The following is a 21,085-nucleotide window of genomic DNA, read 5'->3' as shown; positions in this document are numbered from 1 at the left end:
CATTTAACTGCAGAACATTTCCAAGTAGATTATACAGGGCGCAGAGCAAGGCAGGGGCTGCACAGAAGGGAAAATTCTGCTTTTATAATCTACTTCTCTGCATTGGAAATTCCCCATAGATATTTATCTCTCAGTTAAGGTTGAGAAAAAAAAAAAAATTCTCTCAGATCGGACTAAAGCAGGCAGCAACAGCAATCAACACAGGACCTCTTAAAAGCTGCATCAGTATAATTTTTCCAGCCCCCTCAGGGTTGCTCTGACATTCCCATCACAGTCTGCAAGGTCAGAGCTGCCCCTGGGTGGTGCCAGAGCTGGGAGGGGTCTGCAGGGAAGAGCTGAGCCCCCAGGGCTGGGCTGGGCTCTGGCAGCACTGGCAGGGCTCAACCCTGGGCACAGGGAAGCAGCTGCTGGCAGGGACAGCTCCAGGCAGCAGAGCCCTGAGCAGGCAGTGGGGGGAAAGCGCCCTCAAGCTATGTTGGAATATTTAAAGTCCTCTCCAAACCTAACTATTCCATGGGTACCTTTTATACAGATCTGTGTGCCAAGACACCGCAAATGTCCAACAGCAGCTCCATCAGCCACTTCCTCCTGCTGGCATTGGCAGACACGCGGCAGCTGCAGCTTCTGCACTTCTGCCTCTTGCTGGGCATCTCACTGGCTGCCATCCTGGGCAACGGCCTCATCATCAGTGCCATAGCCTGCAGCCACCACCTGCACACACCCATGTTCTTCTTCCTGCTCAACCTGGCCCTCACTGACCTGGGCTCCATCTGCACCACTGTCCCCAAAGCCATGCACAATTCCCTCTGGGACACCAGGGACATCTCCTACACTGGATGTACTGCGCAAGTTTTTCTGCTCATCTTCTTACTTGGAACAGAGCTTGCCCTCCTGACGGTCATGTGCTACGACCGCTACGTGTCCATCTGCAAACCCCTGCACTACGGGACCCTCCTGGGCAGCAGAGCTTGTGCCCACATGGCAGCAGCTGCCTGGGCCAGTGCCTTTCTCAATGCTCTCATGCACACAGCCAATACATTTTCCCTGCCCCTGTGCCATGGCAATGCCCTGGGCCAATTCTTCTGTGAAATCCCACAGATCCTCAAGCTCTCCTGCTCCAAATCGTACCTCAGGGAACTTGCAGTCATTGTGGTTAGTCTTTGCTTAGGTTTTGGTTGTTCTGTGTTCATGGTTTTCTCCTATGTGCAGATCTTCAAGGCTGTGCTGAGGATCCCCTCTGAGCAGGGACGGCACAAAGTCTTTTCCACCTGCCTCCCTCACCTGGCTGTAGTTTCCCTCTTCCTCAGCACTGTCATTTTTGCCTACCTGAGGCCCCCCTCCATCTCCTCCCCATCCCAGGATCTGGTCCTGTCAGTTCTGTACTCGGTGGTGCCTCAAGTCCTGAATCCCCTCATCTACAGTCTGAGGAACCAGGAGCTCAAGGCTGCAGTGAGTAGACTGATGACTGGATGCTTTCAGGAACATTAAACTGCTGGCTAATTTCTGCAAATCACTTGTAATAAAAGTCATCTTTGATACTTCTGCTTGGTTTCATTTTGGAGGTCTTTTTTCTTTGTTTTACTTTTTAATATTGTCCAAAAAGAAATTTCAAAGTCTGTGCAATTTCTCATTTGGTTTCTCTCCACATTCCCTGTGCCCACAGACTGTGTCAATGAGAGGCTGCACTCGTGATGCCTTTAAAGGAATTAAAGCATCTCCCAGCAGAGTTTTCTGCAGAGATGCCCTTTTGTTGCCTTCTCTGGAGCTGCAGCAGCAATGGCGGTGTGCAGAGCTGGGGGCAGATCAGGGCTGGCATAGCAGCTGTGCCCAGCAGCAACAGCAGCACTTGGTGTTGCCAGTGCTGCTGCCACGGCCCTAACCCGCTGCCCTGGTGGCTCTGGTGTTGCTGTAGGGCCTGAGTGCTCTCGGGGCCGGGCACAGCCCTGGGGGTGGCAGTGCCAGGGCTGCAAGAGGGACAGGCCATGGGCTCTGCTGGGGCAGTGCTGATGCCTCATGCCAGGCCCTGGGGGCTCCAGGCTCCTTGCCCAGGCTCTCTCAAGAACACACCCAGGCCAATGCTCAGCACAGAAACACCCGTGAGAAGCCCCAGGCTGGCCGTGGGCAGGCTGGAAGCAAACAGCGTGGCTGGGGCTCTGCAAGGGCCCTGGGGCAGATGGGAAAAGGCAGCAGAGCAGGGGCTGATCCATCCCCAGTGCGCTGGAGAGCCCAGGGCAGCGTCCAAGAGCGTCCTCATGGAGCTGCCAACAACATCCCCCCTCTGCAGCCCTTGCCTCTCCCCCAGCTCACACAGGTGCCCCATCCTTGCAGGCACAGACACGGCAGCGCTGGCTCAGCAGCCCCTGTTTGCATTGCACAGAGCAGGGGGAGCACCCCCATGCTCTTGGTGTGGGGACATGAACCTGAGGGAGCACAAATGCCATCAGCCCTGGGGCCAGCAAGGGCTGGGGGACACCAGGGAAACCACTCAGCTTTGTCCTGGCCTCTGCAGTCAGCCAGAAAGTTTGTTCCCATCAGCTGGGAGTTTCCTGTCCCACTGCAGATGCTGTTGCTCAGAGCCAGGGCTGCCTGGCAGCCACCCCCAAACTGCCCTCAGCATTTCCTTTCCTTTACCTTTGCTTTCTTTACTTTTCCTGACACAAATTTCTTCGTAGTGCCCACCCACCCCTCTTTCCCCCTTCCAAACAGCCCATCCCTGTTTGCCCTTTCCTCTCTGGCCCCACTCCCCACTGCAATTCCTTACTTGGTCCCATGGGAACGTCCCTTGCTGAGCATGATCATCCTACAAGTTCTGCAGGAATTTTCTGCAGGCTCCTGCAGTGCCTGGTGCTGCTCCCTTGCCAGAGGCACCCCAGGCCAGGGGGGCACATCTGGGCTGCTGTGTCTGGCTCTGGGGCTCCCTGTTCTGGGCAATGAGCAGGAGCTGCAGAGGCTCTGCAGGACTGACAGGATGGGCTTTGGGGCTGCCAGGAAAAGCTGAGGGACCTGGGCCGCTGGAGCATCTGAAGAGGAGGCCCAGTGCTCATCCTGCAACTGCTGCAAGGGTGGCTTCAGGGAGTCACAGAATCAGCAACAGTGGAAAAGGCCTTGGAGATCATCAGGTCCAGTCTGTGCCTTGACACTGCCTTGTCTCCCCTGAGCCTCCTCTTCTCCAGGAAAAACAACCCCAGCTCCCTCCGCCACTCCTCACAGCTCTTGTGCTCCAGACCCCTCACCAGCCTTGTTGTCCTTCTCCGGACACACTCCAGCCCCTCCATGTCCTTCCTAAATTGGGGGCCCAGAACTGCAAACAGCACTCGAGGTGCTGCCCCAGCAGTGCTGAGCACAGGGGAAGAATCCCTGCCCTGCTCCTGCTGGCCACACCATTCCTGATCCAGGCCAGGAGCCATTGGCCTTCTTGCCCACCTGGGCACACTGCTGCCTCATGTCCAGCCTGCTGTCCACCAGTTCCTGCAGGTCCCTTTCTGCCTGGCTGCTGTTCAGCCACTCTGTCCCCAGCCTATAGCACTGCAGGGGTTGTTGTGTCCAAAGTGCAGGACCCAGTACTTGGACATGTTAAACCTGACCTTGTTGGGTTTGGGCCCTGGATCCAGCCTGTCCAGGGCCCTGTGCAGAACCCTCTTACCCTCTAGCAGATTCACACTCACACCCAGCTTGGTGTCACTGCAAATTTTCTGATGCTGGACTCAATCCCCTCATGCAGATCATCAGTGCAGACATTGAAATCCATACTGGCTGGTTCTGATCCCTCGGCCATCCTGTGGGTGCCCTGTGATGGCACTCAAGGTGATCTGTTCCATAACCTTGCCGGGAACCGAGGTCAGGCTGACAGGCCTGGAGTTACCCAGCTCCTCCTTCCAGCCCTTCTTGGGGATGGGCTCACATTGGCACCTCCAGTCCTCTGGGAGCTCCCTGCTGAGCCACCACTGATGGTAAATGATGGAGAGCAGCTTGATGGAGCTCATCCACCAGTTTCCTCATCCCCTTGGGATTGATCCCATCCAATCACATACACCTGTGAGCATTTGAGAGGGTCAGCAGGTCACCAACTGCTTCCTGCTGGATTACAGGGATAATTACAGGTTCTGCTCCTTGTGCCCATCTACCAGCTCAGGAAAACACTTGTCCTGAGGACAACCTGTCCTAATATTGAAAATTGAGAGAAACAAGATGTTAGTCTGTTCAGCCTTTTCTTTATCTTTAGATACTATATTTCCCACTGCATCCAATAAAGAGTAGAGGTTCTCTTTATCCAGACTTTTACATAATTAATTTATTTATAGAAAACTTTTCCAGTATTTTTCACTGAAGTGGCCTGGTTAATCTCTAATTGAGCTTTCACATCTCTGCTTTTCTTTCTGCATGACTTAATAACATCTTGAAACACTTCCGAAGTTGCCTGACTTTCTGTCCAAAGTTAATGCATCCTCTTTTTTCCCCTGACTTCCCACAAAAGCTCATGGGCAGCCAGGACAGCCATTTTCCTCACTAGCTCATCTTTTGCCACACTGGGACAGGCAGCTCCTTCCCACTTAAGATGATTTTTTGGAAATGTGTCCATCTTTCCTGGACCCCTTGGTTTTTAAGGACTCTTTCCCTTAAAAGAAATGAGTAACTGATTTGGTACTCCCCAGATCAGCATCATGAACAGGCGAAAGTCTGCCCTTCATAATTCCAGTGTAGAAATTTTGTTGCTGCCCCTCCTTCTTTCATAGAACATTGAAAACTTGATTATTCCATGGTCACTGTGCCCCAGGCAGCCTCTGAGCCCCACATCTGCCACCAGCCCTTCTCTGTGAACAGCAGCAGACAGAGCTTTTCTTGGCAGTGGGAGTGTTACCAAAAATTCAGTAAAACAGAAAACTCCTTAACCCCAATGTAGCATTAAGAAGCAGCATTCTTTATTCAGCTGCATGCACAGGGGATAGCTCCTCCCAAAGCCCTGCATGCTGAAAACAGGAAAGTTTCTGTTTATTTTCCTGTATTTTGCACACAAATTCATTGATTGTCCTGGACTAAAAATACAGATGATAATAATTTCCCCAAAATCATTACCACTTTTCCTCTCCCCATTACCCATGTGTTCTTCTCTCCTGGGGGCTCTCTGGTGGTCCCTGGTGCTCATGGACCCCAATGTTCCCATGGGCCCGGCTGAGCTGGCAGGACACTGAGGCTGCTGAACTTCCAGTTCCCCTTCTCACACAATGGGCATTGTGTGGTTTCCATAGGCCTGGGGTTGTGGAGAACAAGCTCCAGGTGTCAGCTTAGCTGGTGGAGACAATTTATTATCTGGTAACTTGAGGTCACAGAGTGGGCTATGACATCACAGAGTGCATTACGTGAGGTCATTGAGCAGCTATGAGATCATAGGCCATATCTATGACATCAGAGATCCAGCTGTGACATCACAGGACAGACTATGACATCACAGACTCTGGTGTGACATCAGAGACCAGCTGAGTGACATTAGAGACTGGGCTGTGACATCACAGAGCAGGCTGTGACATCACAGAGGGGCTGTGTGACATCCCAGCAGGGCTGTGTCAGGTCACTGGGTTGGTCACTCTGCCCCAGCTCCCCCTCACAGTTTCTCCCAACAACTCCAATGCTGTCCATGCCCAGCAGGGTCCCTGTCCCCCGGGATCCCCCCGGCCCACCTGGAGCCACAGCCTCCACCAAAGGATGTTCCACAGGATCCACCCCAGAGCCTGACATGGGGACAAGGGGCCAGGGCTGTGTGACCAGGACATCAAGGACGGGGATTATCCAGGTCACTGTGGCCTGGTCTGGGTTGCCCAGGGCAGGAAAGATGTCTGGCAGCTGGAGCAGGGTCTGGGAAGGGCCTCCAAGGTGGGGCTTTAGCCCTTGGGCTGTGAGCAGAGGCTGAGGGAGCTGGGCTGGTCCAGCCCAGAGCAGGGAAGGCTGAGGGGCTCCTCATCCCAGCCTGGCAGTGCCAGCAAGGAGGGGATGGAGAACACAGAGCCAGGCTCTTCACAGGGGGCTGGGGGGAGACAAAAGCCAATGGGTGGAAGGGGAAAGAGGGGAGATCAGCCAGGGCATGAGGAGATGAAATGAGTCAGGCTGCTTTCAGCACCAGTGGTCTGAGTAAATGTATAAACGTCCAACCCTCAGCAACTGAGAGAGCTGGACATACTGAAACATGAGTGTATTTGAAAATTTAGTCCCAGGTACAATCTGGCTTGTCAAAGGAATTTATGGACCAAGAATCAAAAAGCAATGGAAAAATAGGGTTGTGACAAATTTCTGAGTTCTTGCAACTTTAATTACTACTTAGAATAGCTCACATTGTGTTCTTGGACAGAATCCACTTGAAGTAATATATTCCTTTACTCCATTAGAAATGAGTGACCATGTGCCCCATCCCCAGAGCAGTGGTATGGGAAGGAGGGAACATAACTCTTAAGTTAACCCTTTAAACTTTAATACAGTGGCTGATGATTTTGTAATTTAACTCTAATAATTGAACAGCAAGGAGTTCACTCAGGTGGAATAATGAACAAGGATGAGTGGTTTTATAGTATTTTTTTCCTCCTCTCAGAATTTTCCAGTACATTCCCTCCCTTCCTCCTCATCTCTAAATTGCAAATATATAGAAGAATTTTAATTCATTTTGAAACTGATGGGAGCTGTGTTTCAAGGTGTGACTTTTGACCATAATATCTCTGAATCAAACTCGAGATTCCCAAGGATGCTTGATTTTAATTCTGAGGGATGCATCCATGGCAGGGATCTACCCTGGAGCTGTTGGTCCTAGAAGTACATAGTACCTTGGAGTGGTGTTTCAGATGCCATTTTGTAATTTAATGGATCAGATTACTTTCTTTTCAAGAAAAACTAAGTTTCTTGTGGGCTCAGTCAATGAGATGGAACCATTTTAAGAATAAGCCAGACAGGACAGTACTACATATTTATGTGGAAAACACATTTTCCTAAATGATTAGTTTCCCTGTCCAGTCTTACAGGAAAATTAGACTGCTGGAAATCAGTTCCTGTAATTGAGCTGAAATCCTGCAAGGTAACATTTACTCTGAAGTATAAATTTATTAAAGTTACATATAAAGCATACAATGAATATTGCCAGGACATCTTTAAAATGCTATTCTACATACTTTCTAATGCTGGGAGAAGTTCCTGTGGTCTGTTTTCAGTCCTACAATTATGAAGTATGCTATAAAGCATAGCACAACTGACTATTTCCATCTTATGCAAGAAAAGTTACACAAAGAAGCAGAAACCGTTGCATTTTAGCTGCATTTCAAAAAGAGGTGCATTGGTGCTTAAGGCCAAAGTAGGGGAAATGAGAAGATCTGTGAGTTGATCAAAAAGCTGTAAGGAAACTTTGCTCACAAAGCAGAGGTAAATTTGTAGAAGTTTGAGAAAATCCATTTGGGTAATCCCTGGTTTTGAAAGTGTAGGGTTAAAAAGTCAACCTGCAATACTGTGACTCAGAATGGGCAATCAAATCCAGGGATGTCTTCAAGTCACCACTACTTGTGAAAAATTTCCTTAAAATAAAAAGTAGCTGACATGTCCTGAGATGGTAAGGCAAACCTATTTCCTACTCACATGTGCTCTTCAGATCTTCCACATGGCGGAAATGCAATCCAATCTTATAAATCCAAAGTCTGATGGGCCCATTCTAAAGCTCCTCAAAGACACGGTCCTGTGGAATATCAGATGACATGTCTGTGCTGAGTCACCACAAAAGAAAGCTAAGCCAAGGCTCATGATTCCATGGGTGAACAGAGCTGATTTGCAGAGGAGTTGCATGCACTTTATTCCCCCTCCCACCCAGGATTTTGTTCCACTTTCAAGATGCCTCCTGGGTCTGCCTCAAGATTTTGACAGAGAAGGGAGTGACGGCATCTCATTTGTACTGGGATGCAGCTATCCAAATTTCTGGAGGGAATCTTACAGGGAGCATGGAGCTTGGGCAAACATCTGTCCCACTGCAGCTTTGGACTGTTCCAAAGGGGCCTCCTTTGGGCTCGACATCTGCAGGCCGTTGCAGAGCAGCGAGCTGCAGGCTGCTGCCAGAGCTCCGACACAACGAAAGTGTGGCAGTCCAAGAATCAGCGCACGTCTCTTTGGGATGTTCTGAGACTTTCAGTTGCCAGAGAACCAGCAAGCAGGACCACAGGAGCTCTCTGCGTCAAGACCTAAGCCAGCCTGTCCCTGACGCAAAGGGAGGACAGCCTCCAAAGCGAGTCAGAACAAAGGACAGCATGCACCCACGTGCTCAAGAAGAGACTGCAGCCTAAAATACTCCTGGAAATTTATTATCTTTGCTTCTTTTTCCCCCTAAATGACATTGAAGAAGTGAGACTTTTCAGAACCAGCTTCGATGCCACCTAGAAGAAGCAGCCTTGCTTTCAGGCAAAGCTTTTGGGACCAAAGGGCATGTTTGCTTGGATTCCTTGGATGTCGCTTGGCTTGGTGCATTTTCTGAGTTCCCCTGGGATGTCTTGAGCACTGCCTTATGGACTGGGAGGACATTTTCTGCTGCTTTATGAGTGAGGAGAACTTGCCAGGCTTTTCTTTGGCATCAGCTGTACACAAGGTTGGCTTGCTGGGCACAAGAAAGCCTCAGAGCAGCTGCTATTGTGAGGTCAAGCCAGAGGTGCCACGTCACAGTGCTGGAAGCACAGCGTTGTTCCGGGCGGCAGCGGAGTCTGTCATTTCCTCCGCTTGCTGCCTCAAGCAAGACAAGCTGCAAATTGCAGACTCTGAGGAGAGATCCTCAGAAGTACTTCTAGCAACTCAGTGGTTGTCTCCAGGAGTGAAGGAAAGCACCTTTCGCTCCAAATTCTGCCCCTTAGAGGCCTTGGCTGCGTGACTTGACCCTTTGATGGTGCCAAGACTGCGATTCCCTTGGCCTTGCAGCACAAAGTCCAGTGCAGGGAGGGTTTGCTGCTGAGCCCAGCAGCTGTTCCTGAGCTGCTTCAGCAGGGAGCTGCCACAGGGAAGAGGCCCTTTGTGGAAGCTTTGCTGGGCTATCATCTTCAGCCTAGGGATGGGAATTAGGGCATGCCATTTAAAAGAATATCTATCTAAAATGCAGGAAAGAGAAGAGGAAAATGCTGGTTGTGCTGCTGGGCACAACAGAAGCTCAGAGTGTTGAAGAGCAAGGGGCATTTCCACCACCATGTTTCTATTTCTCTCTTGGCAAAAGAGGCCCAAATGTAGACAGAGCCTAATATAGCACCCTTGTTGTTCTCTTGTTTGCTGTGGGAAAGAGCTGTTGCTCCGGGAGGCATGCTGGGAAATGGAAATGCTCTGTGTTGGGACTGCCTTGTGCTGCGCAAGTGGCCAGCACGGGCACTTTTCTAAGGGCCTCTGGTTCCTTTTGCCTTGCTCACTGCAGGTCACCAGACACATGGATGGAGGCAAGCCTGTCCTTTGCTGAGTGGCAAAGGAAGCTGTGAAGTTGCTGGCATGTGAGAATTGTGTGGCAATTCTGCCAGCTTGGCCTGTTGCAGTCGAGTGTGGAGTGCCAGCGTGAGAGGCTGAAAGAAAGGCCAACTGCCCAGTGGCATCATCAACAGCAAAGGGAGCACTGGCTGTTTGCTGATTTTCCAGGGAAGCTCCTTTCAAGAGATGAAAGGCAAATGGGACAGCCCCAAGGCATCTTGCTGCTTCTAGGCAGCAGGGAAGCTCAAATGCACAGCATGATTGGAGCAGCACCTCATTCAGCCAACTTCCTCAGGTTTTCATGCCTCAGAGTGCCATTTGTATCAAAGTCTATGATTTGCCCTTCTTCTGGGTCCTTTCCCAGCTCAATAGAAAGCAGCTCCTAAGGGACTGGCTTTTGCCCATCTCTCTCACTTCTGTCTGTCTGCAGGGCTCAACAGCAGGGTCAGCAGCTCCTCTGCCTGGCTCTGTCATTGAGGAAGAGGCTGAAGAGGAGCAAAGGAACATCAAGCCTCCAGCTGCTGTTCCTCCACGGCCTGAACGTGCAGAGCCAGTAAGTGGCAGCTGAGCTTGTAACTGCCTTTGGTGCAGGGCCAGGCTTCCAGTTTTGGAGCAGCCCTTGTTGCTGGTGGCTGAAGATGCTAGTGGCTGTGTGCCTGCTGTGACATAGTGCTGCTTCAGGACAGCCAGGCAGCCCTGGCCAATGGGTTCTGAAATTGTACATTTAAGCTGGGATGCTGAGAGGGCCCGAGAATGTCTCTTGGGATCAGACAGGAGGCAGCATTCAATGATTCTCAGTGTAGGAGTCAGCCCCTTGTGCCCATTGTCAGTGCAGGCTGCCTGTGGTCAGCGGATGGAGCGGCCCAAAGACGCAGTTGACAGCCTTGCAGGGAACCAGGGAGACACTGACCCCTGGAAGGGAACTTGCCCTCTCCATGGACTAATTGGCTTCAGGCTGTGCTTCACTTCCAGCCACTCAGAGCAGAGTTTGGAGAGGAGAATGCTTGGCAGCCCTGCATTGTAAAGGGCGGGTGGGTCTGGGTAGGGCTGGAAGGCATGTCCCAAGGGCCACTCCCTAAAGGCTGTCATGGAGAGGGGAAATCCATGAAACAGATCAGAGAAGGGACATGCTGCAGGCTTCTGAGCAGACCACTGCATGCCAGCTCCGGGCTGATTTCATTGCCCAGGGAAAGACAGGAGGAGGAAAGCAACGAGGCTCTAGGGCCCTGTTTTGATCTCTTTCTGGATCTTGGCAGCTCCATGGCTACCTTGTTGCCAGTGTCTTGCAGAAAAGCTGCAAACATGGAACATGGAGGTGGCTGTGAGGGGCTGGATCCAAGCAGCCTTTGGGCTTTTCCCAAAGTTGCCTTTGAGAAGGAGACATGGGAAACGCCCCAGCTGGAGAGGCCTGGCGGTGGCTGACAGCACCTTGCCAAGCCTTGTTCTGGCCGTGCGCTGCGCAGGGCATGTGTGCAATCCGCCCTTCTGACAGGCAATCCTTCCTTGTCCCAGCTCAACACAGGCCCTGCAATTCCACCTGGTGCCACTGGAGCAATGTGCCCTGCAGCAGCTAGCTCACCCCCTGCTTCTGGCACTGCCTGCAGCAGCGCAGCCCAGCAGCCCGAGATGAGGGAGGAGCAGGGCCTGAGGACACTAAGTAAGTCGGGTGCATCTCTTGTCTGCCAGAGCAGTGTGTTGTGTGCGTGTCTGGGTGTAGGCTGCACCAGAAGCTGCCCTTCGGTCTCAGAGGCACTTAGGCCTCTCTGCAAAACCTGTTGTTGTGCTTTGAGGCAGCGCAGCAGCACTCAGGGAGTTCCTGCTGCCGGTGAGGGTGGCTGGGCCTGGCTTGGCTCTGCCTGGGCTGCCTTCTGTGCCAAAGACAAAAGCAGAGATTGTTTCTGCTTGAGCAGAAGGCTGACACCTAGTCACCTAGTCACCTAGCAAGTGACTAGGCCCCAGGGAGCTCTCTGGCCCCAGCTGTTTTCGGGCTCTTGTTCTTACTCCTCCTCTGTCTCAGACACTTTGTGCCCCTGGCAGTGGACCTGCCAGTGATGGTGGCTGTGACTGCAGAGGCTGCAAAGGCCCTTGGTTACCTCTTAGGGCCCCCTTCTTAAGGGCTCCTCATTTTGGCTTATGACACGGGATGGTGCGCTTGAATGAAATCAAGGCCTTCTTGGAAAGGCCACATGATGAAAGGTGGAGAAGATGGCCCTCCCACTTGCTGGTCTCAGCAGCTGGAAGCCAAGGGACCGCAAAGGGCCCAGAGCTGCTGGCAGTGGGGCTGCCTTTGGGAGGCTCTGGGCAGCGGTGTCTCTGTATGCCAGTGAGCGCACTGCACTGCTTTTGTCTTTCAGGTAGCATTGTGAGTGTGGGCCAGCCTGTGGAGAGATTTATTAATAATTGGTTAGCTGAGAAAGGCCATACTGACATAATGCCGCTGGTCAAGCTGAGAGAGGGAAGTCAGCAGTCAGTAAGCTGGAAGGAGAAGTCAGCATCGGTGACCAATGACAGGCAAGGACAGAATGCCCTTGCCACAACATGAAGATAGGGAAGAGAGATTCTCCCTGAGAATATGTAGAAAGTATCAAAAGTAGAACCATAAGAATGCAGAAGTAGGCGTAGTTGCTGATATGTAACTAACCAATCCTGAGCTCAACTTTTGCAATATGTATGAAGCTCATTATTAACTGTATTTAACCTGCTGTACTGATCAACAAAATTGGGCCTGTGATGATCTAATTGATATCCTGGTCTCCTTCCATCGACAAATGGTGGAGAATGCGGGCAAAGCCGAATCTCTGTCCTTTTTTCTCGGATTAAAAGAAAAAGGGGATTAAGCCACGGTCGAGGAAGTTGGGTTTGGGTCCTTGCAGCCGGGACGGTGCCGGAATTTGGAGCATCCTTGAGGATCACAACAGTGAATCAAGCCAATACGTGTCGCAGGAGCCTGGAGAGCTGCAACAGCGTGCGCTGATTAATAGGTATGGATAGGCAAGCGGCATACGATTTATTCGCCGCGTATTTAGAACGGCGAGGAATAAAAGGGATAGATTTAAAAAAGGAATTACCAGGGTTATTAGCTTATGGCCATGCTAAAGGTATCTTTTCTAACCCGCATACAGTTCATGAGCTAGCAGAGTGGAAGAAGTTTGGGGAAATACTGTGGGATACAGTGTTAGAGGATGATAAGTCAGCAAAGAAATTTGGGAAGCTATGGCGGGTGGTGGATAACACGTTACTTCAGCAGGTCTCTGAGAGAAAGGCAGCAGAAAGGGCTACAGAAGCTCATAAGAGGAATATAGGGTATGGTCGTGAGGATGATCCTCTGGCACCTTCTGTAACTAAGATACTTATGCCTAAGAGTCCCCAGCAAAGTGGTGTGGAGGATTTTCCTATAGGCACAGTGGAACCGTCTGCACCTTTTCTGTTAAAGGGGGAGGGCGAGTTGGATGGTGGGGGTAAGAGCAAACCAGCTTTGTCTCCGCCACCAGCTTCAGGCGGGTCGGATGGTGGGGGTGGGAGCAAGCCAGCTTCGCCTCCGCCACCATCTTTGCCTCCGCCGCTTCCCCCGAGTGAGCCGGCTCCAGTTACGGCTGCAGCGAGGGGGTCGATTCCTCCGCACAAGCCGGCTCCGCTCGAGCCGGCTCCGGTTTCACTGTCAGCTCCAGCGGGGGGGCTGCTTCCTCCGCTCGACTCAGCCTCTGCTTCACTGCCTTTCCCGTGCGAAAACTCGGTGTCTGTACCGAAGTGCCAGCAGCATAGCCCCCCTAAAAAGTCAGATCCCATCCCAGGGGCACACCGTGAACCATGGGGACAGATGGCTAAACAGAGGAGGGAAGCTTGGGCTGCTTTGGCAAAAGAAGTAATGCAAATGGGGGATGGTAAGGCGGTGGAAATAGCTTCTAGTCTTGCATGTCCGGTCACATACACACCACAGTATGATGCACAGGGGAACCTTACGCATAATATAGCGGAATATACTCCCTTAGATTGGAAGCTATTAACACAGCTACGTTCTACGGTTAGTCAGTTTGGAGTAAAAAGTGAACCTGTTAGGCAAATGCTAGATTATCTTTTTAATACTCAGGTTTTATGTCCTAATGATTTAAGAAGAATAGTTCAGTTGATATTTACTCAGCATCAGCAGTTATTGTTTAATGCACATGACCCATTACATGGAGTAATAGTAGAAGAGCTGATGGGCTTAGGGGCATTTTTACGTACAGAGGCACATTTTTACGTACAGATGATGTCGGGAGCAGATAAACTTAGAGAGTCTATGCAGTTAGTGCGTGCTGCAATAGATATGGTTAAAGAGCCAGGAGGGTTACCGGCTTATATGGGTATTAAACAAGGTAGAGAATAATCATTTGGAAATTTTATCGATAGAACAGCTACTGCTATAGATCGGGCTGGTGTTGCAGGGCGCTATTGAAGCAGTGTGCCTTGCAAAATAGCAATCCAGCAACCCAAAGAGTGTTAGCTACTTTAGGGGCAAATTGGACTATTGAAGAAGCATTAGAGCGAATGGCATTAATGCCAACAGCTTCACAGGCATTTATAGCAGAAGCCTTAAAGGAATTAGGATTAGGATTGCAAAAGCAAGCAGAGTCTACTCAGAGTCAGGTGTTAGCTGCTCTTGCTCCTCTCCAAAGTGGCTCACTGGCATTCATGCAAAGAGGTTCAAAACCATTCATCAAGTGTTACCGATGCGTCAATGAGGGACAGACACAAGTTGCCGCCGTGACATCAGAGACACCAGCTGCTGCCGTAACATCGCTGCCACCTCCTGTCTGCAACCCGCAACATCAGGGAGCCTCGGCTTGGACTTAGCAGCAGCAGTAGACGTCACACTAATGATGAACCGGCCTGAGAGGATACCAACTGGAGTAAAGGGCCCTCTTATACTAAATGGACAAACATGTGGAGCATTATTGCTGAGACGTTCTTCTACAACTATGCTGAGATTATTTGTTTTGCCTGGTGTTATCGATGCGGACTTTACAGGGGAAATACAAATTATGGTTTACACCCTTTATCCTTCGATTAAAATTACAAAAAGACAACGCATTGCTCAATTGGTACCACTATCACAAATGACATCGGGAATACAATCATTTACTGGGCAAATACGGGATGAAAAAGGTTTTGGCTCTACTGGTGTTACACTTTTAACCGTGGATTTACAAAATAGACCAAAGCAAAAAGTTGAAATTACCTATGGGCATCAAAGCATAACCCCTTATGGATTATTGGATACAGGAGCAGATACCAGCATCATTTCTCCAGAAGCGTGGCCAAAACATTGGCCTCTATTTCCATCATCAAACACAAGCATGTTTGGCTAAGGTTTTGTATGTGATTAACCATTTATGCATTTTTAGGGAAGATGATACCCCTCCTGCAATGAAACATCATCCAAGGTCAGGTCAGGAAAATACTAAGGAAACAGAGGTCTGGGTTAAGTATAAGAACCCGAGTACAAGATAATGAAAAAAAAACCTGCAAAAGTATTATATTGGGGTCGGGGGTATCTTTGTGTTTCCTCACCTACAGGGCCTTTGTGGGTGCCTGCTAAGTGGACTAAACCTGTTTTTGATGCAGCCTCTGGTGGATTGCCTTACGGAGGAGGACAGGGAGTGACTGGGGAAGAAACTGCTTCTAATCCTACAACCACTACTGTTACAATTGAAGGGGTACTCTGAAGCGGTGGACAGAGCACTGACATGTCACTATCGGACAGCCCAGGAGTTGATTGGTTTTATTGACTCATTATCAACTTTTCGCTTAACAAATCCAGCGAAACTACATTGCCTTGACTGTCACAATCCACATTGTGCTGCCTGGATAGCTCTACGTTGTGGGGGTTGTGAAAGAACTTTTTGGATAGAACAATCATTATTACGGGATTTGTGGTGTCACACTTGTGAACACGAGCACACGTGGGGCAAAAGCTGGCAAGATGAATTAAGGAGACAAACGGGGCAAAACGCATATATAGCTTTAAGTCTTTATGAGTCTCCTGAACAGAAAATTCTTGCTTATTATCGATGGGAGGTACAATGTATTGTGAATAGAATTAAGGTTCAAAGTAAATCACGTATAGTTTCTATAAGGTGTAGGAAATTAGTGCCTTTAACACAGCATTCAATTGTAGGACCCTTTAAAGGGGATCCTGATAGAGCATTAGATTGCTGCATTGACAAGTTGCAAAAATTGAGTTTGCAAGTGGAAGCACCAGTAAAATCAGGAGCAGCAAGATTGAAGACAGATAAGAAAAGGAAGGCAAAAAGGGAACGGTCTCATTTGAATAAGGATATCAGTGATTGCTAATTAATTTTCTATGATTAGAACAATTTTACTGTTGTGGGACCCTCGGGAGGATATAGTTGTTGAGGAGGATAACGAACAAGAACTACAATTACAAAATAAGATACGCCTTGTGTTAAAGAAAGACCTTGAGCTGTTAGCCTCATATAGTAAAAAGGCTGAAGAGGCTTTGCGATCACCACCATTGAATTGGTTGCTTTGGATTGAAGAACCATGCTTTTATACTGGTCCTTACTTACATTCGCTTCCTTGTTATGTTTGCAAAAAGGATAAAGATAAATGTTATGCATGGGTAGCTTTGCATTGTGCAGATTGTAATCAGGTTTATTGGTATTCACAGAGGTCATTTGGATATTTATGGTGTGCACCTTGTTTTGGAAAGTGGATTCGAAATCATATCTGGGTTAGAGCTCTTGAACAAAGTACTGGCCTGCCAGGACGGACAGGATTACAGCTTTTTGAGAGTGCAGGAGAAGTGGTTATAGCATATCTTAGGTGGAAGTTACAGGAAAACCTTAGAATATTTGAAATTAATAAAGCCTCACGCATCATAGCAGCTCGCTGTAAAGCTGATTTGCCTTCAAACTTATCTCATGCTATACCTGTGAGCAAGGATGCTGATTTAGAATTAGATCAGTATATTCAAGAATTGACTCAGCCTTACAATAGACAATCTAGCAAACCAGGGAAAAGACAGTGAAGAAAGGAAAAACAAAGCAAGCAGAAGGAAGGAAAGGAGAAGCAAAGCAAGCAGAAAGAAAAATGAGGTTTGTTTTTGTAATACTGCTCAATGCTGTAGCAAGTGAAGCAGTAGGAATAACACACTTTAGTCAACCAAGGGAAAATTTATGGGTGACACTTGCTAATCAAACTAACCAATCATCACTTTGTCTTAGTCTTGGAGAAGTCACTAACCCATTTTGAACTTGCCTGGTGGGACTTCCAGTGTGGTCTCCTGGAGAATTTTGCAGTTTGATAAACAATCAAACCTTATGTATGTCTAACATGTCAAACATCACATTACTAGTACAACAAGGGTATACTGCAGGTCAGAGTGATGGCTATCGTCAATGCTTACTAATCCAATCACTTAACACTTCTTTGCATTCTCCTCCTGAGGGATTGGATCTTTTTGGAAGTACAAATGCCAGTATGTCTAACACTACAGCTGGCGGATGGTTTAGCTTCAAACTTTTGGATGCTCAGAATTTAAACCAACCTAAAGAAACATGGGCTTCCCTAGATTCATCCCTGAATGTTAATGAATTCTCTCCACAGCATTACAGTCAATGTAATGGCACAAATATCACAGCACCAATGAAATTACCCACAGGAATATTTTTGATTTGTGGAGACAGGGCATGGAATGGTATACCGGCTAAACCACAGGGTGGACCCTGTTTTTTGGGAAAATTGTCACTGTTTCACCCTAATGTGTCCTTGCTAATGCAGCTGAGTCAAAATTCAAACAGGAAAAAACGTAGCATACATGACTTAGACTGCAGCCAGATAGGAGATCCATGGTTTTGGGGTAGATTCAAACAGGTGGTGGTTTCAACTATCTTGCCAGGAGGATCTGCCAATAAAGCCATGAATTTAGCAAAACAATTAGGATGCTGGGCAAGGGGTGAGCTGAACAAGACATCACAAATTCTAGACATGTTAACTGCAGATGTGCAAAGTGTTAACCATGCTGTTTTGCAAAATAGAGCTGCTGTAGATTTTTTGCTCTTAGCACAAGGGCATGGATGTGAAGAGTTCGAGGGAATGTGTTGCATGAATCTGTCTGATCATTCGGTGTCCATTCACACTAAGATAAAAGTATTGCAACAGGGACTTCACAAACTTAAGGAAGAAGACGGTTTAGGAATTGACGAATGACTTAAAGGCTTAGGACTTGGACCGTGGCTGAGGAACCTTGTGATCTATGCTATAGGATTGCTGGGTGTAATTTTACTGTTTTTACTTATTTTGCCTTGTATCTTTAACTGTATTCAAAACATGGTCATCCGTACAATAGCCAAAACATGGCAAACTAATCTCCTTGCTCAAGAAGAAAACGGGGGAAATGTGGAGAAATTTATTCATAATTGGTTAGCTGAGAAAGGCCATACTGACATAATGCCGCTGGTTAAGCTGAAGGAAGAAAGTCAGCAGTCAGCAAGCTGAAAGGAAAGGTCAGCAGTGACCTTGCTGCAACATGAGGATAGGTGTGGGATCTCAGCACCTCAGGACGGAGGTGCAGAGTGGCCGAGAAAACCCTTGGGGGGCTCGGGAGTCCTGGAATGTTGCCAGAAGTGTCTGGTGGCAGGAGTTTGATCCTACACAGGAGACGACACCTGTATGAGGATGGGAGGATTTCACTGGGTGAATGGTGAAGGGATAAGTTAATTAGAGTGATAAACACAGGGTTTAGGATTTCTGTAGAGGGGGGTCTAAAGAAGTAAGATGGAGGAATTGGGGCGTGTCCTATTCTTCTTCTTCTTCTTCTTCTTCTTGGCCTCCATCTTCTGTGGTGATGGTGGCACTTTGGGATTGGTTATTACTAGAAGTGCACTGGTTAATAAGGGTAAAAGGTATTGGGGAAAAATTATAAATATTGTATACGTAACTTTGAGTATAAAGATAAGTGACCGCCCTGGGGGCTCGCAGTGTGCTCATGGCTGGCTTTCTGTGCAGACCTCTGTTGGGCTGAAAGAAAATCTTTTAGATAAACAATTAATAAACACCGAGACCGAGAAAAGATCTGAAGTCTCTCCTCGTCCTTTGAAGCGCCAGACTGTCCAAGGCCACCCTGGGCCTTTCCAGGCCACCTAAACAGCCGAGAAACCGAGAGATAGGGAGTAGAGATTATTCCTGAATATATCCTGAGAATATGCAGAAAATATCAAAAGTAGAACCATAGGAATGCAGAAGTAGGCGTAGATGCTGATATGTAACTGACCAATCCTGAGCTCAACTTTTGCAATATGTATGAAGCTCATTATTAACTGTATTTAACCCGCCGTACTGATCAATAAAATTGGGCCTGTGATGATCAAATTGATGTCCTGGTTCCCTTCCGTCAACACTGCCAGAACAGGGAAATATCCAGATCTGAGCACTGGCAGTGGCAGCAAACACCAGGTCTGGGCACCTGTATTGGCATCAGGAAATTGCCAGATTTTGGCTTTCTGTGTCAGCAAATTGCTGGACTTGGGCTGTGCCAGCCCTGGGAAATTTCCGGATCTGGGCACTTGTGCAGCAAACACCAGATCTGGGTGGTGTCTCGTAGTGTGCTTTTATACTTTGTAATACTTTGCCATAGTTTTGTTTTTGAATCCCCGTCTTTTTCCCAAATGGTTCATTCCAGATGGTACCCCCCTCCCTTTACCTGTGTAATCCCTTTCTCTTGCTGAGATCATCCCCAAATCCCCACCCTGGCTCTCTGTCAATCACTCAGCATCCCATCCCCTCCATCTAGAAGCTTTGGTCCAGGATGTCGAGTGATTAGCAAGAGGCCAGGGGTGAGCCCCCCAAGCCTTGCCCCAAATGCTGTCCTAAATGTCTGTCCCCCAGTACCCATCCCTTAGGGTCACTTATTGTTTAGTAAAATGTTATCTACTTTTGGTTTCCACCTCCCTTTAAATGTAACCTTGGCACATCTCCCGGGGCTCTCAGCAGGAGCCCCCTGAGGTGTAGGGGCTCCTTTGGGACTCCTAGAATAAAATCTGGGATTAACCCCTGCTAAGAGTCGGGCCTTAATCTTGTACCCATGTCTCTGGTGTCTCTCCTGCTGCAAAGATGACCACGTGCCCTCCATACCCTCAGGGCTTGGGAGAGTGTCTCCCCGCTGTCGGCCGTGTCGGGGTTCCCCCCGGTGTCTGCCAACTCGGGACTGGCTGAGGGTTCCTGAGAGGCTCCCAGAGGGACAGAGACACTGCCCGTATAGGTAAACTGAATGGCCCTGGGATTTTGGAGGTAATTACAAATTGGCCTGAAGGTGAAAATTTTGGTGTCACAGATGAAGAACAAGACCAGCAACATGGACTGAAGAAGCTCCTCCATATAACCAAGTTTTCCCAGAGGAAACACGCTACGGTCTTTTCACTGATGGTTCCTGTCCAATCGTAGGGATGAACCGGAAATGGAAAGCAGCCATATGGAGCCCCACACGACAGGTTGCACAAGCTACCAAGGGAGAAGGTGGATCAAGTCAATTTGCTGAACTCAAAGCTGTTCAGCTGGCCCTGGACATTGTAGAAAGAGAGAAGTGGCCAAAGCTCTACCTCTACACTGATTCATGGATGGTGGCCAATGCTCTGTGGGGGTGGCTGGAGAGGTGGAAAGAGGCTAACTGGCAGCGTAGAGGAAAACCAATTTGGGCTGCTGATGAGTGGAAAGACAGTGCTTCCAGGATAGGGAGGCTGCCTGTGAAGGTCCACCACATAGATGCTCATGTTCCCAAGAACTGGGCTAATGAGGAACACCAAAACAATGAACAGGTAGATCAGGTAGCAAAAATAGAGGTGTCAAAGACAGACTTAGATTGGCAACATAAGGGAGAGTTTTTCCTAGCTTGATGGGCCCATGATGCCTCAGGTCATCAGGGTGGAGATGCCACCTATAAGTGGGCACGAGACCAAGGGGTGGTTCTTACCATGGACAGTATTTCTCAGGTTTTCCATGACTGTGAGACGTGTGCTGCCATCAAGCAGGCCAAGCGAGTGAAGTCCCTGTGGTATGGTGGGCGGCGGTCCAAGTACAAGTATGGGGAGGCCTGGCAGATTGACTAAATCACACTGCTCCAGACACGCCAAGGCAAGTTCTATGATCTGACCATGGTGGAAGCCACCATTGGATGGTTGGAGACCAACCCTGTGCCTCACGCCACTGCCAGGAACACCATCCTGGGCCTGGAAAAGCAAATCCTGTGGACACATGGAACCCCTGAGAGGACTGAGTCAGACAATGGGACTCATTTCAAGAACAGCCTTATCAATACCTGGTCCAGAGAACATGGTATTGAATAGATATATCATATCACCTATCATGCACCAGCTGCTGGGAAAGTTGAACGGTGCAACAGACTACTTAAAATGACTCTGAAGGCAATTGGTGGTGGAACCTTTAGAAATTGGCAAATGAACTTAGCAAAAGCCACCTGGATGATCAACATCTGAGGGTCCATAAATCGAGCTGGTCCTGCCCAGTCTGAACCCCTGCACACAGTGGATGGAGATAAAGTCCCTGTTGTAAACATGAAAGGTATTTTAGGAAAGATTTTGTTTGTATTAATTCCACCCCAGTCAAAGACAACCCCATC

The 21,085-nt window shown here is 48.8% G+C and overlaps 1 protein-coding gene across 1 annotated transcript; it reads left to right on the top strand.

Annotated features, from left to right (window-relative positions):
* The first annotated feature begins 555 nt into the window (after nucleotides 1–555).
* Nucleotides 556–19,675, top strand: LOC131096412 (olfactory receptor 14J1-like). The gene is made up of 3 exons (XM_058044750.1): nucleotides 556–1,453; nucleotides 9,619–9,643; nucleotides 19,591–19,675. The coding sequence occupies exons 1-3, from the start codon at nucleotides 556–558 to the stop codon at nucleotides 19,673–19,675; spliced, it is 1,008 nt and encodes a 335-aa protein (XP_057900733.1).
* Nucleotides 19,676–21,085: the final 1,410 nt, after the last annotated feature.

The sequence above is a fragment of the Melospiza georgiana genome, unplaced genomic scaffold (genome assembly GCF_028018845.1).
Source record: "Melospiza georgiana isolate bMelGeo1 unplaced genomic scaffold, bMelGeo1.pri scaffold_29, whole genome shotgun sequence".
Lineage (NCBI taxonomy): Eukaryota > Metazoa > Chordata > Aves > Passeriformes > Passerellidae > Melospiza > Melospiza georgiana.
This window is presented reverse-complemented; position numbering and strand designations above follow the sequence as displayed.